Raw genomic sequence first — 19,676 nt, forward strand, 5'->3', positions numbered from 1 at the left:
TGTTTAACGAAAAAATGCATATATACACAACCCTGAAGAAAAATGTTCTCCTAACGTTACCATTTTGATAATCTATATATGCATGGTAGAAGCATGTTATTCTACTAGAATGGGGTGTTATTTTTGAATTTCATTATTTTGACATATTCTACATGTAAAAACACATCCTATGACTAAAAACTCCAGGAAACAATTTTCAATAAAAACTCTATTTTACTCTTCAAAATAATCATATAAGTATAGAACTATCATCTAGTTATTTAATTCTCCTCAAAGATAACATATTTTGTTAATATCATTGTTCTATGAACAATATAAAGCAAAGAACAGAAAAAAAAATTGTAAAATTATTTTGTACATTTCTAAAGAAAGCTATTGTCCTTAAGTAATTTTAATACATAATAAATTTGCTAGACACAAGAATCAGATACTAGCTATATATTTTCTATAACAAATCGCCAATAAGACAAATCTTGTATTAAAGGTATTAGTTGTATATAACTCAAACTAGCTGCGCACAGATGAATGGCTTATCTAATCTTTCAGAAAGCATAAAACGTCACCAAGTGCACAATACATGGATATCGATTTCCTATCGTAACATGCTAAACATTTACATCACATGTTCTCACAGTAATATTCATGACAAAATAATCATAGTATTAAAACGTCTAGCGCTATAAATCTCTTTCCAATAAGGAAACCCAATTGTGAGATAAACGCTTGCAACCAATTAACTATGGTAAGGTTTTTTTCCTATTCTAAGTAAGTTAAACCAAGAATGCTTTAAGAGAGAACGGAAATACATGGCTTTTTTATTATTTATATTTTCAATATAGATGCTATGCACTCTTAATTAAACGATTAGTAACGTTCTTGATTATATAAAAGAAAGTAACCCATATCATATGCTTTCACATGCAATGTCATAGATGAAAAAAGGCTAGAGGAAGGAGAAAAAACATAACAAGACATTGAAAAAATTGCAGAAATTTTTTTTATTCATTAATCATGCTAATGTAATGATTAATTTTAGTGTTGTAGATAATTATTGCAAATATTAATCAAGGTTTTATCTGTAAAATTTTGTTCCTTTAAAATTTATAAACTGCACATGATCACAAATAAGCCTTGTTTTGACCACTTTTTCAAGTTAAAGGAATTTGTCTTTGGTATTTCTGCCATCATTATTGCATATGTACTAAAAATGCCAATGTTTCGTCGCCATTGTGCAATTCTTAAACTTTTTCATGATTTTCTGCCCTGTTCGCTGGCATTTGTTTTGTTTTATTTATTTATTTATTTATTTTTATTTTGGTATATGGTTTGGTGTTATGATATTTCATTTTGTGCACTGATTTCTCAGAAAATTACAATATATTTTACTAGGAAATATGTTAGTCTTTCGAACCCACCTGTGCCAGGACATCGTTATTAATAATGCCGATTGGAATAGTTGCATTTTAAAAATAATATGATAAATACATTATGTTTTATATTTTCTTCATTTACAAAACATTCCATATGTTTGACGTATGGACCTTAGAAGTGGTAATTAATCATGATTATAATTCAGGGCGTTTCCCAAAATCTTGATTTACAAAGAATTTCTATTCTTGAATGTACCTATACAACCCAAAGGATGGGTTTTATAGATACATTCAAGAATAGAAATTCTTTGTAAAGAATAAATAATTATATGTATCTCATAAACCCAAATAGACCAGAAGTTGATGCTGATGATTCACTAAATTGGAAACATAGTAGGCAATACTAAATTATACATTTAACATTCACTTTATTAATTCGAATAAAATATCAATCGTAATAATTTTTTTTAATCCGTAAAATGATGTATGATTTCCGTTTAGTTTTTACCGTTTCTATTGTTTTAGAAATCTTTATTTTTTGTTTTATGAATTCAAATTAAATTAAATATACTGCCTTAAGGGCGGTTTTACCCAGATTTTTTATTGTCGTAACCGGCCTATGCCGAGAATATCCTGATTGTCATTAATTTAAAGAAAAAAATGATATTTTATTCAGTTTATCAATTGACGCCACATGAATTGTAACATACATCTGATAACTGAAATATTTATCTGAATTTAGATCATTGTTCATTCCTTTTGATGAATTAGGGGAAATGTTCCTATTAATCTTTTTCTTTATATAACAAACGGGTTTTGCATATCAACTGGATTCATCATATATTGTCAAGTTATTCAGTCAGAATCTCTTTTGTTCAAAATGTGTCCTGTATTGAATATTTCAATAGTCGGGTTTAACCGAAATGCCATGTCAACTTCGCAGATTTTTATGAAAATAAATAAAGGAGGAAATTCATGTTCAAAACCTTTTTTGTAAAAGACAAAAATACTTTTTTTAAGGCTACATTTTATAAAGACAACTTAAAAAGAGAAAAAATTATCACAAAATGTATTAGGAATATATTGAATACATTAATTGTTAAATAACTTATTTGAAATGCAATTTTCGACCAGGTCAATGTCGATTAGTATAAAAATAACCGCTTTTCAACCATTCACTTTTCGGAATTGTCGTTTCTATTTCGAAACCGATCCAATTCTGATATGTTTTGTCTGACAAAAATGAGGACCGCAGTTTATGGTGTAAAAAGGAATGGCAATCTAAAACACGGAAGAGTTAAAACACAATAAGGTTTTCGGAGTTATCACCATTTATACCTTTTATGAATTGGCTATATCGTAGAATCACTGAAACGCTAAGTATGGATATACAATGGATACCTATGTTTACTCATTTAAAACGTCCTCTTGCGTAAAATGGTTGAGTTAATATCGTGTGTGAAGAAAAAAAATGATTTTCAATATTATGTTAGTCTTCAAAGATCATTTTGAAATTGTCTGCAAGGTCCTATTCCAAAGTCATTGGGCGAGAAAGTATCTTTTTAACAAATCTGAGCAACACAAAGAATTTTCCTGGTGTCTTAACAGTCCATCTTCGTTATATATTATACTCTCTATTTATTCTCAAGTATATGTAAAAGGCAGCAAATTCTGCCTTCTTTTGTTATTAACTATTTGATTTAAAGTTTTTGAACACAATCGTATTACACCAATTTCAGTATATTCTTTTAATGACGCCCCATTTTCTGTTTTGATATTTTTTATTCCATGATTATGAAAATTAATTTGTTCTGTATCTTCTTCGCTATCTTTTTTCAAAACTTACAATATTTGCGTAGTGTTAAAAATTTTTAAATAGTCATGCTTGAATAGTGATAAATACTACATACTTACGCAAAAATAAATTGATAAACCCTCTGCGCTAACAAATTTCAAAGTGCAATAAACAGCACTGTAAAAGCACATACAAAACAAAACAAGACAAAAACAAAACAAAAAAGAAAAGAAAAGAAACCAACTCAAAATTCATTTTTATTATGATGTGGTTGCATGATGAATAGAAAAGTGGACAACTAATTGTGTTTTTCATAACTATAGATGATATGCTTTTACAAACTACACAAAAAAGTTGAGGAAGTGATGGGAGGACAGTTCGAAAGATACGGACGATTTGTTGCCCGTCATCCTTGGAAAACAACCATCATTGTTGGTTTTCTGAATTTATTGTTAGGATTGGGTCTACTCAGAATCAATTCTGAGTCGGGAATTGATCAATATGTACCACTTGGCAGTCAAGCGATCAAGGATGAAACAACGGTAAGGCAATTGGTTTAAATTATATCTTCTGTAACTGGAGTAAGGGGTTGAAAAGAATCAGTATGGACCACTACCATTGTGTTGATATAACCGCATTCTCCGAAACTTCTTAATGAATTTAATAGAATTTTATGGATTCTATGAGAAGAATATTCTATAACGTGGATTTGCAAGAAATTAGAAACTAATTGTTAGATATCTACTTCATCTAAAGATAGTTTATCAGAAAGATTTTTCATTTAAAAATAACACCTAATTAATTTTGATGAAATTTAACGTCATGTTGAGACATCATTTACAGAAGTAATTGAATATAGTTACAATGCAAGATCATCAAAATTTGTTCATTGTGTTAACGTGAAAATACAGCGAGGAATATCTTTTGTGTGAGTTCCTACTTTTGTATGAATAGTGAAAAGTACTTTTGAATTTTGATCGATACCATTACGCAATTTATTATATTATATTAGAGTTGCATCTCATATGAGTTGCAAATGAATTTTTTCAAGTATTTATATATGTATATTATATATACTATTCCTATTTATCATCATTATTTTGTATAGAATTTATCACCTTATTGTTAATGTCATAGATGATGATTAACTTTGTCTAATTAACGATGTTTAATTTATTATAACTGAATACTTGTCGTTTTAGGTTAGGTCACTGTTCGGAGTCAACACAACAGAAGATTTCTACATTCAAAGTTTACCCGACCTAGGTCTTTATGGCGAAATCATCGTAGAAATGAAAAGCCAGGAAAACATTTTAAACAATGCTCATTGGTCAGAATTGCGTGATATCATAAATGTAATTCAAAACATTTCCGTTCAAGATTCCTCTGGTTCGGTTTATAAGTTTGAAGATCTTTGTGCGAAGAGAAACAAAAGCTGTGTCATTGATGGCGAGTTCCTTCTAGAATTAGATTTTGTTAATAATATGACCTTCGGGGTAATTTCTTACCCATATTATAATCTGTCGACAGGAGAAACCGTTATCATAGACAGATTTATTGGAGGGCTCTCACATAACAATAATTTCATTACAGAGGCAAAGGCTTTGAAATTTAGATTTAACCTCAACGTTGAGAATTTTGACCTTTCACGTAAATGGGAAGAAACATTCGTAAAAAAGCTTGGACAATACACCAGTAAATCATTGAATGTTAAATACTCTTACTCTGATAGTCTTAGTGTAGAGTTAAGTAATAATGTCAGTGGTGATATCACTGTTTTCTCAATCACTTTCACTTTAATGATTGTATTTGCTTGTTTTGCGTTAATGGGCACAAATTGTGTGGACAATCGGTATAATTTAGGTTTAGCTGGTGTTCTGTCGACATGTCTAGCCATTCTTTCCGCTTTCGGGCTAGCCAGTCTATGCGGTGCGGTATTTGTTGACATTGTGGGTATAATGCCATTCCTGATACTAGGTAAGTGCAATGCCGCTTTTATGTATTGTCATCTTAAGTATAAAGTGAGTGCACGATGACTTGTAATATTTTGTTTCTAAAGTTTTCAAATATTTTGTTGTGATATTAAACTTATTCAAGTCTAATTAGGATAGTTCCTCTCAAAGTCACTGTTTTATTGAATAAGAAGGAATTTGAGTAAAAATTCAAAACGGGTCAAAATAAAATGACAAATTAAATACAATACAGAGACAAATTCAGTAACTAAAGATATAAAAGTTTTGTAAAATATTAATACTAAGAAAGCATGCTCTTCATTGTCTACTAGCCAATTGACTAATGGCTAATTTTGTTTGCAATGCTATACGAAAACAAAACTATAGAATACATTGACATGACCAAAAGAGCTGCGCATGATAATCATGCGGCTTCATTCAGATGATAATCATATGATAATATACCTGTACTGATATTATTTTGATTGTCATATGTCATATAATTTTCATATGGAAATATGGGCTTGTTATATTTTGTTATCATTTTTAGGAATATTATTATCAAACGGTTATCATGTAATTGATGATTACTCTCTTGTTACAGGCATTGGAGTCGATGATATGTTTATTCTACTGTCTGGTCTGGCTGACACATCAAGCACTGACGATGTGGAGACCAGGATTGGGAGGACGATGAGAACAAGTGGTATTGCTATTACCATAACATCTATTACCGATATCGTCGCCTTCTGTGCAGGAGCTGCATCAGTCTTTCCCAGTGTTAGAAATTTCTCATGGTACACAGGTATATACCTTTTGTGATATTTAATAAAAATATTCGTGTTATATACTCATTATCGTCCAGTTCTACTCAAATGTGTACAGCACAATCATATCTTATCTTAGATTCATTCAACAATCACAACAACATAGTCATGGGTAGCAACAGGTATTGAATTCAATACAAGTAATATTTTTTCAGTATTTCGTTTCTCTTAAAATAGAAAAGTAACCGTACATAGGAAATATCGTTCCTTGTTCAAAACAAACATTTTGTTCAGAAACTACTCCAGCGTTTCCCTGCCTTATCTAGAAGGTTGGAATGAACGATGATACAAATTCAATTCGAAATATAGTCACACCTCTTGATACAAATTTAATTTAAATTTGTTTTACATTCAAGATTAAAATAGATTCTTATTGCAGGTTGTGCTGTTCTGTTTTGCTACTTCAACTATGTAACATTTTACATCGGAGTAATGACAATCAACGAACAGCGGGTGACAAGAAAACTACATTGGTTAACTTGCTGCACCACAAAGTCTAAACAGGAACTTAAAGAATCCGGTAAAGCAGGAATACTTGTATTCTTGTGTGGAGGGAAGCCAAGAGAAACCCGGGAAGATGTGGAAGGTCCTATAGAAAAATACCCTAAGAAACTTTTAAAAAAGATTATTTTGAACAAATACTCCAAAGCTATTATAGTTTTGTTGTTCCTATGCTACATTGGAGTTTCATCGTGGGGTGCTAAAAACTTCCAAGAAGGTCTTGATTTGAGAAATCTGGTATCCCCTGATTCTTATCACTATAAGTTTTATGACACTAATATACGACTTTTTAGTCAAAATATATTTATATCATTTAACATTCGTGAACCTTTAAATTATACTGACAATATAAATGTACAGAAAGTGAAGAACTTACTTAACTCGTCAAAAGCAGATATGGACATACACTCTACATTTCAATTATCATGGCTGGATTCATATTCCAAATCAATCCAATATAATAATACTTCGTATTCAAATTTTATTCAAGGATTGCAAACATTTTTAATGAATCAGGGACAAGTTTTTAGCAATGATGTTGTATTAGATAACAACACTATTTCAGCTTCGCGTTTTCATGTTTTGAGTTCAAGTCTTGTTGAATCAACTGCACAAGCTGCGTTGATGGTACGCATGAGAAACTTAGCAGATTCTTCGCCTCTTCCAGTATTTGCGTTTTCCTCGTCGTTCAAATACTATGAACAGTACGTTCAGATAGTTCCTCAGACGATACAAACTTTAGCAATAGCAGTGTCAGTTGTATTTCTTGTTACTGCTCTATTCATGCCACTTCCGACACTAATTTTACTGGTGACAATGTCAGTCTCAATGATTATGGTTGGGGTTATTGGGTTTATGGAGATATGGGACCTGACGTTGAGCTCCGTTACAATGATCCATATAGTTATGTGCGTTGGTTTTTCTGTTGATTTTAGTGCTCATATTTGTCATGCATTTGTACAATCATCTGGAGAATTTCGCAATGATCGAGTTGAATCAGCACTTGATCTTGCTGGTGGACCTATATTGAATGGTGCACTTTCATCTGTAATTGGTATTTTGATGCTCGCTTTCTCAAAGTCGTATATTTTCTTTTCTTTCTTTAAGGTAATGTTTATTGTCGTTGTAGTCGGTGCTTTGCACGCTTTGTTTCTTTTACCGGTTTTACTGTCCCTGGTTGGGCCCCTATATGGGCCATCGACCACTGAGCATAAAGACACAGCGCACAATAATCAAGACAAATTAGATGGTCGAACAAAAAGTGGTGGTAGTAATAGTCAAATATACATCAATGAACCCTACAAAATACCACGACCAAAATTGTTTGAACAACCACAGGATATTTATACAGACATTCAAATCTCTAAAGACACCAATACAGTAGAAATGACCAAATCATAATAGCATAATGCGATAAACTATGCATAAGTATGGATCATAAAGATAGAAAATCAGATTTAGTAAAATGACAAAGTGTTTTATATATCACCCATGTGCACGTGTCTCTTAAAGTCCTTGTTCGCAAGTCACGACATGCTTTTAAGAATCTAGAATCATTCATATCTGTAATCAAATAAAATACATAAAATACTGATAAAAAGTTACAATGCAAAATGCTTATCTCCTATATTTGTAAAAGTTTTGGCTGATGTAAATATTGTTTAAATGTAAAAAAGATTGATATTTTAGGACATTTTTTATGTTAAGGAAACGATATGTGAATCGTCGTTTGTACAACTCATTGCAGACATATGGATTTTTGTTAATCACTTCTTTGATTTCAATTGTAAACAAAACTTTTCAGATTGCTTTATTTTTACGAGACAATTCATTGAAGTATGATTTCTCAAAGAATCGATTTGTAGTATTAGTGTTTTATTGCATTTCATAGTTGTTCCTGCAATATAATTCATATTTTAAAGATTGCTAAGTTTTGGGTGTTTTGTTTTTTTGTTGTTGTTTTTTGTTGTTGTTTTTTGTTGTTTTTTTTTGTTGTTGTTTTTGGTTGTTTTTTTTTGGGTTTTTTTGTTTGTTTTTTTGTTTTTTTTTTGTTTTTTGTTTTTTGTTTTTTTGTTTTTTGTTTTTTGTTTTTTTGTTTTTTGTTGTTGTTTTGTTTTGTTTATTTTTATCGTTTGTTTGTTGTGTAAATTATAAAATAAATTGATATTTAACCTAGTTTGTATCCTAAATTATGTAGCACATGGAAATCAAGGGAATCGGGAATCGGACTCTACTAAACAATGTGAGCATAGACAGGATGCACCGATAGGATAAGCAACTTTCATTATAACCAATTGGTAATTGCAAATTGAGAATGCCGAGGACATAACTAGATTTATACTCTATACAATTGTTAAATTGGCTCGTTCTTAAGTATTCTCTCTACAGTATATCGTCAAATTACCACTCGTATGTGACAGGAATGACCGAATTACTCATTTAAGTACTAATTCATATAAATTCAGACGTTGAGATAATTCATTGTACAGAAAACCCACCAAACAAACGATGTCCTTTCAATGCATATACACATGTTTTATCAATAATCCAGAATTAGAGAGAAACTCTTATTTTATCAATCAAATCAGGAACAATTACTTTTGCAACTTACCAATTTCATGTACATAACTTAATAATTAAATAAGATACTACGAGTAGTCTGTAACAGCTTCTAAATAAGACATAAAAATGTATTTGGTGGGTGTTAGACAGGTATCACATCCTATCTAATAATTATACAGACTGTTATTCAAGAGACTGTCCGTGTAGATACCACATGCCAGGCAGATCCTATAAAATGGACGGCATATGGTTAATTTCATCCAACCATTTTTATGTCTGATTTGATGTATTGTTAAAATCATTATGACGTCAGGAAAAATATGGATATTAAAGTGGATTACTCAGAGTATATGTTTAAAATTCCCTAACAAATCAAGTAAAAATAATATTTTGTAATAATCTTTTAGTTTCATGTGGAAGAATTGTCATCGCAATATTCTCCATTGCTCCTGGATTTTATTACTCTTATTTACGTACCATTTCAGAGCTTACTGAGATATGTTTGTACTTGGTGATCTCTGAAAGTTTTTACTAATTTGAATTTAGGTATTCGCTTGTGCATTTGTCACGTTTCACCATGTCCATTCTTCTTTCATTTTTGGTAGATCAAAGAATTATTTTCCGTTATCCCAAAGTTTTCTATGCAATTTATTTCATTATTACTACCTCAGTTAATTACAAACAAAATCCAGAAGACATGATGTTGGGATTTCAATAACAAAAAATTATTTGAAAACAAAATTTGGAATGTGCTACCCACTGCCTGGGGCTTCCACTGACACCCTCTTAAATAAGTGCTTGAAATTGTTAGTATTTGAGAACTAACATTATCATAACGACGATCATAAATTAGTCGCTTGCAAATATAAATACTGGCGAATAATACAATGCGTTCCAGCCAAAGGTTCGGTAACGGTAATAGTGTTCGTTGAAAAAAAAAAAACAAAATAATAGACAAATTGGAAAAGGCGACAATAGGCGCATTATGACATTATTGTTAAATTGTTGGTTACACATTTATATTGGGGAATACTGGGGATAAAGGAATCGATGTGAATTTATCAAGTACATATACAACCAAATAAAACATTAACAAGGTAAAGAATACAATAAGTAATTGATACATAAATAACATACAGGTATCACATATAAACCTGAAAAGACCTCGTCAAGGTTAAATACAACACAAAATTGGAAACATGAACAAAGTCCACCAGTAGGGCTATATGTCCTCTGTTTCCTGTTCTTTATATATCTGCAGACGTGTTATTTCCAGTACGACACGGACCTAAAAAACTATAATTCATTGAATACATATATTATTTGCATATCATGGTGAAGATGAACGCACACTTTTATTGAAAATTAATTAATTTGAAGCCATAAATTTTTAGCAATTATATCAATTTTAATTTAATACAAAATGCCGTCAAGAAGGCAAGCATCTTTTTTTCAAAACAAAAGAAAAGATATTCATTTTAAACGATAATTGTAATTACGTTTTAGTTGAGCGATAAGAATGTCATGAAAACTCATACAAATGGGCTGATGGAATATTACCAAAGATGACACGAAAATTAATATGATACGGAATAAAATGTCCCCGCATTTTATAATTTAGACATGTGCATTCATTTTCCGCGAATATGTGAGACATGGCTAATAAAATCTATAAATATGAATTTTCACTGGGATAGGGGTACATGTATACATTATTGGAAATCTTTAAGATAGGAATACTGCCGTATAATAATCTTAAGCTTTCATTTTCAATATATCGCTGAATATTTTTTTAATTGTCAAATATAACGTATGTCACTTCTCTTACAGTAAAGAATCGTGAAAATTAGGAAAGGACCCTTTTAACAATAACTATAATGATGTTGTTATATAAACAAAAATGTGTTTTATGTAGGTATAATTTATAATATCACATTCAAGATAAATGTACCACCCTTCACGTAATATGGTTCAGTTACCGCTCTTTATTTCTATCTTCAACATTTATAGATACGTTTCTTAGTTACATTGAAGATTGGATAACTATAATGATCTAGTGTTTAACAAATTACTAAAATGACTAAGTTTACGTGAATTGGTATGAAGTTCTATTGTTTGATATTAAATTTATGTAACCATTATTCATGATATGTATTAACAAATTGTATAGAATACTAAATCCATGGGTAAATTGTAACCCATATGTGAACTGTCAGAAACTTGGAAACACATTTTATTACTCCTAGTTTTGCACAGACCGGACTAAATCAGAAAAAAAGGATTTGACATGCATGTTTATATTAATCGTTTAATTATCTGCACATAAAAAAACATAGTATGAATATTTAAGATTTATCAAACCAGTAACGATAAGTATATGGTTAATGAATTTTCATCAGAAGACTTCGAAAATCAATAGTGGTCGATACAAAGTATTAATGATGTTTTTTTTTTTAATTTTAAAAGCTTTTCCGTACCGGTGCACCTGGTCCATGCTCCCCGTTTTTAGTGGAGTTCGAGTTGCTCATTTACTTTTGTTCCTTTTATTTATGATACATTTTTATTACCGCTATAACCTTGGTTCCCTTGATTACTCTTTATCATTTCTATATACGAATTTTTAATCTTTAAATATCTAGCAAGAACGTAAATCGACCTCCTTACATTTTAACTATGTTTTGAAAGAAAAAAAAAACAAAAATTGAACAAAGACTGACGGATGTATGTGCAACATAAATATAGAATAACAAAGATTTATTTGCACAGAATTATTCTTTCTTTTGGGTAGAAGCGGTGTAGGATCTAGGATTGCTTGAAAAACGTCATCTTTATAGCGGAAATTGAAATCAATGGATCTAGCTAAACGATGTTCCGTCTTTTAGATAAGATCAGCTATTGATTCAGCTTCATAAAAGTGAAGGAATAGGTCAACAGATAACAGGCACAATTTCTACCCATTGAAAGTCCATCACATTTGACAAATATGTTGTATAAAAAATCCAGAACTTTAATATCTTCTTCGTTATATTTAGATGCTTTGAAAAAGTTTTCTTTATCTCTGCCAAGATCTGCGTATTTGTATGTAGATGTTAAATCTTCCATAGAGTAACGACGATGTATAATGTTGGGATAAGAAATAGTGTGATAAAAAGGTGACAAATCTAAGGTCTTGATCTAGAGCTGATTTATTTATCTATTATTTGGAGATTGTGGTAGCAGCGTAAGTCGTATTACTAATAGTATTAACTACACCGCTCTCCGGCCGATAGTGAAAAATTGGATGTAATGAGTCCTGCAGACAAAAACAGTTGTTTTTGGTTTTTGTTTGCCGGTACAACATACTTGTCATTGTTTTGGCTACATCGGGATCTTTGAAATTGATGTAGCATTGGCACTCATAGACCTACATACGACTCTCATACGTTTTAAAAATACGTTTTAGAATTAAAGACCTCACAGCTTTCATCCACTCTTAGACAATTGCTAAGAAAAAAAAATTATTTTGTATTGTATATACGTCCTAAATAAAAAGGAATACTTGTCAGTCAGGTTTTATTTCATTTCATTGTTTTGATGTGGCGCAATACTTTCTGTCAACTTACAAATCTCCAATTCTGTCCGGTCTTTTTCTATCAATGTGTTCAAAATATTATTAAGACACAAATAGTGACATAGAAAGTCGTGCCAAACTGTCTTTTTCTTCAGTTTGCCTATATTGTTCTTGCAATAGTACAATGTGGGATAATTAACTATATTTGAAAAATAAATAAATTGTTACATGGTAATGCAGGTCCACATATGCAATGATTTAAGATTGTTATATCAAGGCTTGCTTTTTGAAATGGGTTTGGAGATGTGAATTCAAAGGCACTTGTGTTGAATTCAAGGAACATAGATAGCTGATGCGTGTTCTTTCTAGGTTTTTCTCATCCTTGTCGCAAAGTTGATTGCAGAGACAGTCTTCTTTGAATCAGTCTACAATTACGATGATTGCACTGAATACATAACTGTTTCTATTGGCAACGGATTACGACTATGCATACTTGGTTGCTTAGAATATTCTGGAGAAAGACCAGCTTCATAACTTCTTGGTAAAATGCATGTGCTAATAATTATGTTTAAGATTGGTCGTGTATTGTCTTATCATTTCCTGTTTTGTTTCTGGTAGCAATTTTATTCTTGTTATAGCTTTCTGTTAGGGGTCTCATTTTTTTCGAGTTACTTCTCCTGGTTCTATTGGGTTAAGAATTTACTAATATCCTATCGACAAATTCGTCTGGTGATACACTGTTTCTTTTCAAATCTTGTGACTCTCGTACTTAATGTTGTTTGAGGAAATAGCATTCATGTTTTAGTTTCATGACAGCAAGGAGTAGGATTATAATGAGAGTATGTCAAAATATTGCACCAGGGCATATTTATCAAAGGTTGAGATTAACATAATGTAGTACTCGAAAGGGAGATTGTATGTATCACAATGGGAGGTAAAAAATGCATCAAAGAGTAGAATTGTCACAAAAGAGAGGGTCAACTTTAGTAGCAGGGTGAAAAAAAATTGACAATACAATTAATGACCTTAAAATGTTTTAATGATCACTTTGGTAATTGATAATAGCATTAAAACCTATGAATTTTCAACAATGTATACTACTATTCCCCATACTCAGTTAAAATCCCGACTTAAAAACATTATACATCGTTGTTTTTTTTTCCAAAAAAAGGTGGTACACCTAGATACAAATATATAATTCTTGGTAGAGATTCCTCATACTTTGTAAGAAATAATTTCAAATCATCTTCCAAATATAGAGGAAGATGTTTACAAAATGCTGGAATTTTTAATCGAAAACATATTTGTCCAGTGTGGTGGACGTGTTTTTCAACAAACGGTCGGAATTCCAATGGGAACAAATTGTGCTCCTTTACTTGTTGACCGTTTCCTTTGCTCTTATGAGGCTAACTTCATAGCTGATCTGATCCGAAAGAAAGAATATCGTTTAGCTAGATCCTTTAATCTCAGTTTCCGCTATATATGACATATTATCTTTAAACAATCCTAATTTCGGGGATTTGATACATCGCATCTACCCCAAAGAACTTGAGATAAAGGATACTACAGACACTGCGAAGTCAGCCTCATGTCTTGACCTACACTTAGAAATCGATGGTAAAGAAAAACTATTGAACAAACTTTACGACAAACGTGATGACTTTTCATTAAAAATTGTCAACTTTCCTTTCATCTGTGGCAACATCTCTTCAGTGCCTGCGTATGGAGTGTTCATATCACAACTTATACGTTATGCCAGAGCTTGCCAGAAGTTTTATGGGCGTCATCATGAACTCGTGGATCGTTATGGTGTATCTATCTGCACCATGAAAACTGATTTATTCAACAGGTCATAGTTTTCCTTTCCTTGTTTGTCTACCCCGGACTTGACTTTTTATGAGCAACTCGGTGGGTGTTACTAGAAAAACAAAGGACGCTTACCTTACCGGTGCACCTGGTCCATGCTCCAATTTTTTAGTGGAGTCCGAGTTGCTCATTTGCTTTTGTTACTGTGTATGTATGATTTTAGTTACTTTATGTTCTTCGTTGTTTATCTCTGTTTTCCATGTCTGGTCTTTGTCCCTGGATTAGATTATTTTGATTACCGTTATAATCTTGGTTCCATTGATTACTCTTTGTCTTAGCTAGGAACACATGAAAAAAACATAACTTGTTTTCTAGCATTTATTAACACACGTTTTATAACACTTAAGTATTCAGCACCATTAACATGAAACATAGCATTATATCTAGCATCTTTTATCAATAAATAAGAGACTGGCATTTAATACATACACCGAGGAAATGTCACCGTGGAATAAATATAAGATGCTCAAGATAATATCAAATACATGCAGTAGAGGAACTGTTAATGACTGCACTATCTCTATATAAATAATATAGAATGGGAAGTTATCTTTTGATTGGTTGCAACAACCTATGGATGCACTCAAGCAAGAACCACTGTCAATGTCCATCCACATATCACACTTGCCAATTTTGTTCTTATTGCTGAACATGGCAAATCAATATTTTATCATGAATTTCTATTGATATCTGAAGTCATGTGGGATACAGCTTTATTACAACAACTGTAGATCATTCACAGGGATCAGTGATGCATACACATGTTGTGTTTCAATTCACGATAAACTTGTAGTTGATTATAGTATGTTTTTTATTAAGATAAATGGGAATGCAAAAATCCAATAGTCTAATATGGATAAAATTTAAATTGTATTGCGAGTACATTTACATTGTACTATTAAAATATATAAATTTTGGTCCTTTCAAGATCAATAAAGCAATAATAATGTTTTATCCATTTCTAAATGAGAAAATATAGCATGCATTGTTTTGTTTAATAAAAAAAAGTTTACAAAATATGATACTATTACTATTCAATATTACGTAAACGATCAAAAATAATTTCAAAACATTCATGATATTTATGAATATAAGAATCTAGAGAAAAGTGATATATAAATTATGTCTCCTGCAAAAAGAAATTTTACTTGGACATCCATGATAAGAAGTTATATAAATCACACAAAGTAAAAATTTTCCTAAATTTGAGAATATAACTGTTACCCAATACACAAAATATCCTAATTGTTTACACAATTTAATTGTTAAGATCTTTGGTCACATGACAAAAACAGAACATAGCCAAGTGCAAAAGTATATTAATAAATCCTTTCTAAGCATATAAGCAGAGGTCAAATTAGGTATAATGACCTTCAACAATCCCAATTCTTTCAAAACAGTAGTCAAGAAATAGAAAATATTATGACTGGTTAAGTATCTAAGGGGAAAAAAGCAAAAAATACATTACAGTTTTTTTAAAGGAGTTAATCTGAGTGATACTGGAATATGCAAATGAAGACAGTGACACTATTTCTGGTATTTCCAGAATAAGGGTTGTATTCTGTCAACAAGAGGGGTGGGACTTGATGCAAGGTATGTTTATATACCTCATCTTTGTCAACCAATGAAAAACTAAGATTCGTGCATTAAGTATCATATCAATAGTTTTCAGTTGGTATATTGCAATGGTACCAACATATCTATACTGAACACACCTACTGTAGAAGAATATACACTAACTACTTTATATAGCTATAGTTATCAATAATTTTAGTTAAAACATACACCGGTACATGACAATGTCATTACTTATTATCATCAATTAAAATTACACATTACTAACACAATAAAACTATTCTTTGTCAATCACTTAATTTGTGTGTTCAGACATTTAAATCTGTATGCACCATCATTTTAATTATAATAAAGCAGTTTTTTTTATTATTATTCCTAAAGTAGTATTAAAGCATTAAATTCATTTAACTCACTAAAAACAAATGTAAAACTATATATATTATGCCGTAGTTATCTGGATTTGAGGTCAGCATGGTAGAAGGTTACATTTTGGATTACACCAATGAGAGATGTGTCATGAAATGAATTTGATCTTTGCATGTTTACAATCAGACATGAATTTCTATCACATTTTAGCAAAAAATGCCCATTTTCAAGATGTGTATATTGGTCTCTAAAGGAGAGAATAAAGTTAATAATTCATAAAATAGAATTGAAATTATATTTACTTTAAGCAAATTATTATTAACTATAATTTCCAACCAACCAATGTGCTTTAAATGTATGGTTTTAACTTTTAATGCTATCCACATCAGTCTATATATTGGCTTGGATTTCATAAAAAAAAAACTTCAAGTTTAGTATTTCCTCAAATCCTGAGTTCTTTTCAAGTGATCTGAATGATCAAAATTTGAGTTGAGGAAGGATTTGAAGAAAATCTCTATTCGATATCATTACTGAAACTAGGCACTGACAATTATGTATCATTATGTGATATTATTTTAATGAAAACCAATCTAATATAAACAACTTTTATGGTCAAGTAACAGATTTGTCTTAATATATCCATAAAGTTAAGATACATGTTCTAGCTTGTCCATCCCAATCCATATAAAGTTGGGCATATGGTCCTAGATTCAAGGTTCTAAAAGGGTGTGGAACAAATTCACATGTAGTAAAATTCAGACATAATTCATCCATGAATTTAGTATACTTGAAAATCAAATTATAATATCAATTATATAATGATAGAAAAAAAATTATTTAAAACTTGATTAAAACTTAAGGAAGTGAAAGAAGGTCCAGATTTGATTTTATAGAATTTAAAAAAAAAAACATAGATTGCTTTATGAAGAGGTCTAGAATATATTTAATGTTCAAGAAATTTTTCAAAAAGTAATTTTTATTATGCTCAGAGTATCACCAAAAGAATTTTTAAAAAATCAATATTTCATCAAATGACTTCTTATTTGTTACATCTAATCCAAATAAATTGCATACACTGCCTACAGAAGAGGTGACTCATGCAGCAGAATAACCCATCATACAAAGGATGATTTTTCTATCTACATATGCCATATTTTTGCATTACTATTGTTCTTTCTGTATACAGATCTGTACTTCAGATAAAACCACACGATATTCCCACTCAAATCAACCAAATCAAGAATCTTGCAAAATGCCAATTTTATGTACAATCTATATAATTTTCATCTAAAAAATGCAACAACCAGAGACAAACTAAGACTGGTAATGGGGTATGCAACTGTTACTGAATTAGAAATAAAAGGGAATTTAGTGGGTATTTGACATGAATCACATTCTGTCTGATTTTTGTAAGACTGCTACTTAAATAAAAAAAAAAGATACATGAATCCAACTACTGTCTCTATAACAATGAAATAAAAACTAACAGAAAAAAACTATAAATAGATAAACAATAAATACCAATAGCTAACACCAGAAATACACAACAAAATACATACAATATTGTGTGTCTTTCCCGTAGTTAAAAAATCTACACCACAAAATACTTTCATATACTTCAGTGAATACTATGCTTAACATTAACACTGACCTAGCCCCTAGCATAGATATGCACCAATCACAATTATAAATGCACAAAATACTTAACATTAACACTGACCTAGCCCCTAGCATAGATATGCACCAATCACAATTATAAATGCACAAAATACTTAACATTAACACTGACCTAGCCCCTAGCATAGACATGCATCAACCACAATTATAAATGCACAAAATTGATTAACTTACAATACAATTTAATGTAAAAAATAATTCTTCCACTGAATGTTTATACTGTAATTAAAAACTTGCCAAATCTATAATTCTGCCATTATTTATAACTGATCATGAAATCATGGATATCGATAGCTGACAGCTTGTACAATATAAAACTTTTATCTTAGCTTGTACAGCATAAAACTTTTATCATAGCTTGTACAACATAAAACTATTGTCATAGCCTGTACAACATAAAACTTTTATCAAAGCTTGTACAACATAGAATTTTTATCATAGCTTGTATAGCATAAAACTTTTAACAAAGCTTGTAAAGCATAAAACTTCTATCATAGCTTGTACAACATAAAACTATTATCATAGCTAGTACAACATAAAACTATTATCAAAGCTTGTACGACATAGAACTTTTATCAAAGCTTGTACAACATAGAATTTTTATCATAGCTTGTATAGCATAAAACTTTTAACAAAGCTTGTAAAGCATAAAACTTTTATCATAGCTTGTACAACATAAAAGTATTATCATAGCTAGTACAACATAAAACTGTTGTCATAGCCTGTACAACATAAAACTTTTATCAAAGCTTGTACAACATAGAATTTTTATCATAGCTTGTATAGCATAAAACTTTTAACAAAGCTTGTACAGCATAAAACTCTTATCTTAAGAAAAACTTCACAGTCAAATATCTAACATTTTTATTACACTACATGTGAAGAAGATCTTTTCTTTTCTTGTCCATGATTTTCTTCATCTGTCTGCTTTTTTGCAAATTCTATAAATACCTATAAAAAAATGAAAATGTAACACTTTACCTCTTGAAGTTTTAAGTCAGTCATCAGAATAAGAGTGAGAGAGTAAGAGAGTAAGAGAGAGTGAGAGAGAGTAAGAAACCCCTGATACTACTCTTAAATATCAAGGTCTGTCACAAGAACAGATCATAAATTAATAACAATCTTTGCAGAGTGCAACATCATACAACTGTTGAGTGCAGTGAAGTATCAGGTTTTATAAAAAAAAATCTCAAATTCAGACTTTCTTCAAATCTTTCCTCAACTCAAATTTTGACCAATCAAATTACTTAAAATTATGGATTTGAGGAAAAACTCAAGAATGCTTTCTCTAAATTTGAGATTTTTTATGAAACCAAGGCTTGAACAACTGGGGAAAGTATACCATTCAAGCTTGATACAGCTCTGAATTTTGAATTAAATAAAATATATTAACAGGATGAGAATCAAAAATGTATTACACAGGATAAGAATCCAAGTGCCCCTTATTCATAAATTGTTACAGTTACAATCTCCATTCCTTCAGTGGTAGGGCAACTTGTGGAATAATTTCAAAGAGATCCATCACTTCAAGTCATATAATTGAGATAACTCCATAAAAATAACATGTTTTTGTCAGATTTTGTTCTATTTTCATCGATTTCATGTAAAGTATGATACTTTTGTGGAACTTTTTCC

At 30.6% G+C, this 19,676-nt stretch overlaps 2 protein-coding genes across 4 annotated transcripts in view; one reads left to right on the forward strand and one right to left on the reverse strand.

The window, feature by feature from the left end:
* The first annotated feature begins 495 nt into the window (after positions 1–495).
* LOC148619639 (patched domain-containing protein 3-like) lies at positions 496–8,379 on the forward strand. The gene is made up of 5 exons (XM_088579790.1): positions 496–742; positions 3,489–3,707; positions 4,368–5,142; positions 5,722–5,922; positions 6,324–8,379. Exons 1-5 carry the CDS (start codon positions 740–742, stop codon positions 7,844–7,846), a joined length of 2,721 nt encoding a protein of 906 aa, XP_088435916.1. The 5' UTR covers positions 496–739; the 3' UTR covers positions 7,847–8,379.
* A 6,837-nt stretch (positions 8,380–15,216) lies between these two features.
* Positions 15,217–19,676, reverse strand: part of LOC148619640 (cholesterol transporter ABCA5-like) — a 40,216-nt gene continuing 35,756 nt past the window's right edge. For all 3 annotated transcript variants that reach the window (XM_088579792.1, XM_088579791.1, XM_088579793.1), the window contains one exon: positions 15,217–18,992. In XM_088579792.1, coding sequence (XP_088435918.1) covers positions 18,909–18,992 — 84 coding nt within the window. In that variant the 3' untranslated portion in view covers positions 15,217–18,908. The remainder of the gene's footprint in view (positions 18,993–19,676) is intronic.

This window comes from Perna viridis, chromosome 4, assembly GCF_037379345.1.
Source record: "Perna viridis isolate PV_CMFRI_1.1 ecotype Kerala chromosome 4, ASM3737934v1, whole genome shotgun sequence".
NCBI classification, from domain to species: domain Eukaryota; kingdom Metazoa; phylum Mollusca; class Bivalvia; order Mytilida; family Mytilidae; genus Perna; species Perna viridis.